Below are 5,933 nucleotides of genomic sequence, written 5' to 3'. Positions count from 1 at the left end.
TAAATAAATAAGTAAATAAATAAATAAATAAATGGCATGGTACTGGCAGACAACAAACAGACCTGAGGATTAGTGGAACAGATTAGAAGATGCAGAAACAACTCCAAACACACTCAGCCACTTTATGTTTGACAAAGGGGCCAAATACATTCACATAAGTGAATATTTTGATACACTGAATTTGTGACTATTTTTCTTTAATTTGTGCCACAACAAAGACATTAATGAACATTAATGTAAAAGTCCTCAATAAAATGCTGTTGATAAGATACTCCATTACAAATTTTTGAAGTCAAGCTCTATTCATTATGCCTTTCTTATACTTGTATTTGAATGAGTGTAAATTCTAAAATCATATCATGAATTTAAATTGGAAAGTGAGATCATATTAAGTCTTAGTTTGCATTCACCCTTTAGCACTATTGTTTGCTTCATAGTTATCTCATTCTAGGCCAGCTACTCAATAGCATAGCATAGCATAGCATAGCATAGCATAGCATAGCATAGCATAGCATAGCATAGCATAGCATAGCATAGCATCAAATCAACCTAACAATCTATGTGTATTCTGTAGAATATTCCAAAAGATAATTCATTCTAATAAGAATTTATAATAAATTCTGCAAACTACTGATATTAGCCATTTATTATTGTTAATTTACCATTTTGAAATAACATTATTGGAAATATAGCTTAAATAACACTCATTGATTTTAATATTAGAATATTTGCAAGTGCCAGGCCGCTGGTTATAATCTCAGCACCACATAACACATACACACACACATACACACACAATTATATCTATATCACTAATTTATTTCACTTTCTCACAACAATTAATATTTAATGTCCTTTCACTTTTCCATTTTAAGAACAAAGCAACCTATAAGTGACAATGAAGTTTTTAAAACACTTTTGTTTTAAACAATAAACTATTCAAAACTTGAAAAAATAGATTTAGGAATTTGAACTAAAAAAGATACTTGTATTCAAATTTCTTTTGAAAGATTTTTATTATCTGGTATGCATGCCTGTAATTCCAGCACTTGTGAGGCTGAGGCAGGAGGATAACTGTGAATTTCATGACAACCTGAGTTGAATAGTGAGTTCAAGACCACCCTAGACTATACAGACCCCATTACCAAAAATTAATTTTTTAAATCTTTTCTAAATAGTATTTAATGTTCACATCTATATATTACCAGGAAAGAGTTTAAGATGCTATTTAATTCCTTGAGTACTACCTTGTATATTTAAAATAGAAAAATATATATTATGCTCTGGGTCCAATGATCAATTATATATGTAATCATAATCTTTCAGAATGTTTAATAATCTTGACTGGAGAGAATAGTTTTTAGGTGGTCATTCTCTATATTATGAATTATTTTATATAGCTATACTTTAGGTAGTACAACATATTTTTTTCTAACAGTTTTCACAATTTGAGAGAATAATCTACAACATGAAATGTTGGTAGGGTACTCCTCTTGACTGCTATTTGATACCCATTTTTGTAACCTAATCACATTTCAGAAGATCTATATACATTGCTGCCTTTCTCCAGTATTTAAGGCTATGATTAATTCAGTATATGTAAACCATTCTTATTTTTCCACATGATTAATGATATCTATTTGACATTAGATATTCATTTTCCTTCAGATTTCTAAGTTAAATCAGTATCTTTCTTTGCAACTATCACTAAAGGATGACTAAGCATTTTGAAGGAACTAATAATATTTGAAAACAAACATTTCATCTATAACTATGTATGCAATTCAAGACAGAGGTTTTGGTCTATAGTAGTCTTCCTAAAATGATGGTTACCTCTTCAATTCCACGAGGCATAAAGAATGAATCATGAGGCCACAGTGTTCAAGTCCTTGCTCTGGCATGGTATATGACTTTAGGCTGGTTATTTTCACTCTCAATTCTTCAATTTCCTTATCTACAAAATGTGATTATCAAAGTGCCATGCCCACAGAGTTATTTGAGAGATACATTGAGTTAATTAATATAGTAAAATGCTTAGAATAATATCTGCTATACGGAGGCTTATCATCAACTGGAAAAAAGTGATTTAATACCCTTTTTTGATATGTAAAAATACAAAAACAATGTAGCTTGATTTTGTTATGAACAATGTAATTTAACTCTAATTATAATCTTGCTACTGTATTAGAAACAATTTTCTGTTTGCACAGATTTAGATTCCATTTACATAAAAAATACTTTATTATTTTCAGTTGATATTTTACTTCACCCCATATTGATATATATAGTATCTCTTCTGATTTACCTAAATCTGAAAAATATTTAAGTTGTTATTACTGTAATTACTATTACCTTTATAAAAATTAATAGAAATAGAATCAAAATAAATTTAATTCTGTAGCATATTATATTCTCATCTCTCCAAATTCTGTATTTAGGCTCAATTATGGTTATGGCACAATATGTGATATGACAATTATCTACTTCAATAAGGAGAAACATAATAATTTAAATGGATTAATTTGTTTACTTAAGTGGTATTCATTGAGTGGCTGCTACATTTCTTGCAAAAGTACTATCATCAGAATGTGAGACTATTGACATACTTTTAGAGTAAATTATTTAATTATTTAACATAAGTTACAACTAACATATTAATTAGATATTTAAAAGATATGTAAGGAAAGAAAATCCTAGAAAGATAAGTGCTCTATACTGAATATTCATGCCAAACAATAAATTGGTTGACTCTGTCTCTGTGGTATCAGTGGTACCTTATTGTAGCAGAGTATTCACAACACCTATATGCTTTGCTGAAATCAAATTTTTACACACATTTCTCATCTTCAACATATATGAGTAGTGCCCTAAGGCATCCTTTCTCACAGACTGAAATGCTTTAGATCATTGCCTCTTATTTTCAAACAAAGCAAGAATGGTCCAGGAATATGATACTTGGTAACATAGGATGAGTGTAGTAACGTCAATCTCTTACAAAATACAGATTATACTTCCCTAGGTAAAAAATGTAGCTTAAGACTCTATCATGTTTCTGTCTAAGACATTTTTACTCACCTAATTTTTATCTTGATATTACCCTGAAAATAGAAGTAGAAGTCCTATCATTCTCTGGGGTTTAGTATCTTATTGCTAAATTCCCTTTTATTTTCTCTCCATTTCTTAGAATTGGCTTCTAATATAGGTTCTAATATTACTAGCATTATTTATAAATTTAGTATATCTTCAAATTGTAAAAAACTTAATACAAAAGTAGATACATTTTTACCGAATTGTCTTATTTTCACACCAGTAAAGGAAAGTAAAACCTATTTAAAAATAATAAAATTTGACCCATGTGGTACAAAATATCTTAAATTTTTGCACCTTCATGTATTTATTACATTCTTGAAAATAAACCGATATAACTACCATGAACTCATGTCACTAAGAATGGATATTTTATAATAACTTACCACTCTTGGTTAGATAATGTACAAAAATATAAATTCTTTGAAGTTCACAGAGAGGGAGCGTGAGAGACACAGATATTCTTTTCTTCTGCGTGCTCACGATGAGTCTGATGAACAATAAATGAATGACATTATCACACAATAGTAAAAATGTCAGCGTTCCTTCTTTTAAAAATCTATAGTTTTAATTTAATTTAATTTTAAAAAGTAAAACAAACAAAAGCAAAAGCAAAGAGAAACATAGTAACATACAATACATATTGTACAGATTTTCAAAACGAGAATAGCAAATTAACGATGGTTGCATTTTTACCATCAAATCTGTTGCCCAGATTAACAGATATAGGTGTGCAAGACTGGACAAATAACTGAACATTAACACTTGCTTTTAATAAACCTTAATTTTTTTGTCTTTTGTACATTTTTATTTTTCAATTTATTTCAAAGACAGTATAAGATGATTGAGAAGGCGTTAGAAATGGTACACATTTAGAAGAAGAAGATGAGAGGATTCAATCATGGTTTTTGTATACATTTTTAAAAATGTTCATTTGAAACATTAAAAGTGCTTCGATTAAAAATGCTACACTAATTGCTCAATTGAGACGCAGGGTGGCGCTGCAGGCTAAGATTGTGAAAAAGCCCAAAGTCGCAAATGCCTTTGTGTCGCGAGAAGTCAGGGAAGCTTTGCAAGCAATGCGGAGTTATCAGCAGACTGGGAACATGGTATACTGTGCGTTTTAAGAATAAAAAATATTCAGTGACAATACCTTCAAAGGAGAAAACAGAAATCAGTGCAGTCTTTCTGTGAGTGCTACAAGGACTGAATAGAAGCACCTGGACTCCGACATGGAGAAGCCAAAGAGAATTCAACCAAAGAGGCAAGTAATGGCCTTAATTTTTATAATGGTCTTGATGCAGGTTGACTCGGAGCTTATTCGTTACTCTGTACAGGAGGAAACAGAGGGCGGTTCCGTCATTGCCCACCTCGCTGATGGCTTGGGCCTGGGAACTGGGGAACTGGCAGCCAGGTCGGCACAGGTATTGTCTGATGATTACAAGCAGCATTTGTTGCTGGATCCTCAGACTGGAGATTTGTTATTGAGGGAGACACTAGACCGGGAAGAGCTTTGTGGGCCTGCTGAACCGTGTCTGCTGCGTTTCCAGGTCTTCCTTGAAATGCCAGTGCAATTTTTTCAGGGAGAATTATGGATTCAGGACATTAATGACCACTCCCCAACGTTCATGGATGGGAACGTGCTCTTGAAAATACCTGAAAGCAGCCAACCAGGGACTGTATTTCCCCTGAAATCAGCCCAAGATTTGGATGTGGGCAGCAACGGGATTCAAACATACACAATCAGCCCTAATGATCATTTTCACGTTCTCACTCGAAATAACAGTAAGGGTATGAAGTTCCCAGACCTGGTACAGGACAAGCCGCTGGATCGGGAGGAGCAGGCTGAGTACAGCTTAATTCTCATGGCTCTGGATGGCGGGTCTCCATCGAGGTCTGGCACTGTCATGGTTCAAATCCTGATCCTGGATGTCAATGACAATGCTCCTGAATTTGTGCACACCCTATATGAGGTTCAGGTCCAGGAGAACTGCCCCTTAAATTCCCTCATCCTGACTGTCTCAGCTAGAGACAAGGATGCTGGACATTTTGGAAGTGTTTCCTATGGCTTGTTCCAGCCATCAGATGAAATTAAACGAACTTTCTCAATACATGAAGTCACGGGAGAAATTCGACTGCAAAAGAAACTGGATTATGAAAAAATTAAGTCTTTCCATGTGGAAATTGAGGCCACAGATGGAGGAGGCCTTTCTGGGAAAGGAACAGTAGTGATAGAGGTGGTGGACGTGAATGACAATGCCCCTGAACTGACCATAACCTCACTCACCACCTCCATCCCAGAAAATGCTCCTGAGAGCATTGTCTCTATTTTCCGCGTGGGAGACAGAGATTCTGGAGACAATGGGAAGATGATTTGTTCTATTCCAGACCATCTGCCTTTTGTCTTGAAACCAACATTTATGAATTTCTATAGCCTGGTAACAGAGAGCCCTCTGGACAGAGAGACTAGGGCTGAGTACAACATTACAATCACGGTTACCGACTTGGGGACACCCAGGCTCAAAACCCAGCACACCATAACAGTGCAGGTCTCTGATGTCAACGACAACGCCCCCACCTTCACCCAATCCTCCTACACCCTCTTCGTCCCAGAAAACAACAGCCCCGCCCTGCTCATAGGCACCATCAGCGCCACAGACAGAGACTCAGGCTCCAATGCCCAGGTCACCTACTCGCTGCTGCCGCCCCAACACCCGCAGCCGCAGCCGCAGCCGCAGCCGGACCCCGCCTCGCTCGTGTCCATCAACGCCGACACCGGGCAGCTGTTCGCGCTGCGGGCGCTGGACTACGAGGCCCTGCGCGCCTTCGAGTTCCGCGTGGGCGCC

The 5,933-nt window shown here is 35.6% G+C and overlaps 2 protein-coding genes across 2 annotated transcripts in view; both read left to right on the top strand.

Annotated features, from left to right (window-relative positions):
• LOC111813388 (protocadherin beta-4-like) overlaps positions 1 to 4,214 on the top strand; it is a 24,040-nt gene extending 19,826 nt beyond the window's left edge. Inside the window, exon 3 of the mRNA XM_023704050.1 lies at positions 4,037 to 4,214. Coding sequence (XP_023559818.1) covers positions 4,037 to 4,214 — 178 coding nt within the window. The remainder of the gene's footprint in view (positions 1 to 4,036) is intronic.
• Positions 4,215 to 4,313: 99 nt separating this feature from the next.
• The window catches only part of LOC101573957 (protocadherin beta-4), a 16,639-nt gene continuing 15,019 nt past the window's right edge, over positions 4,314 to 5,933 (top strand). Inside the window, exon 1 of the mRNA XM_004643900.2 lies at positions 4,314 to 5,930. Within this exon, the coding sequence (XP_004643957.1) occupies positions 4,320 to 5,930 (1,611 nt within the window). The 5' untranslated portion in view covers positions 4,314 to 4,319. The remainder of the gene's footprint in view (positions 5,931 to 5,933) is intronic.

Source organism: Octodon degus, unplaced genomic scaffold (assembly GCF_000260255.1).
Source record: "Octodon degus isolate 3935 unplaced genomic scaffold, OctDeg1.0 scaffold00185, whole genome shotgun sequence".
Taxonomy (NCBI): Eukaryota; Metazoa; Chordata; class Mammalia; order Rodentia; family Octodontidae; genus Octodon; species Octodon degus.
This window is presented reverse-complemented; position numbering and strand designations above follow the sequence as displayed.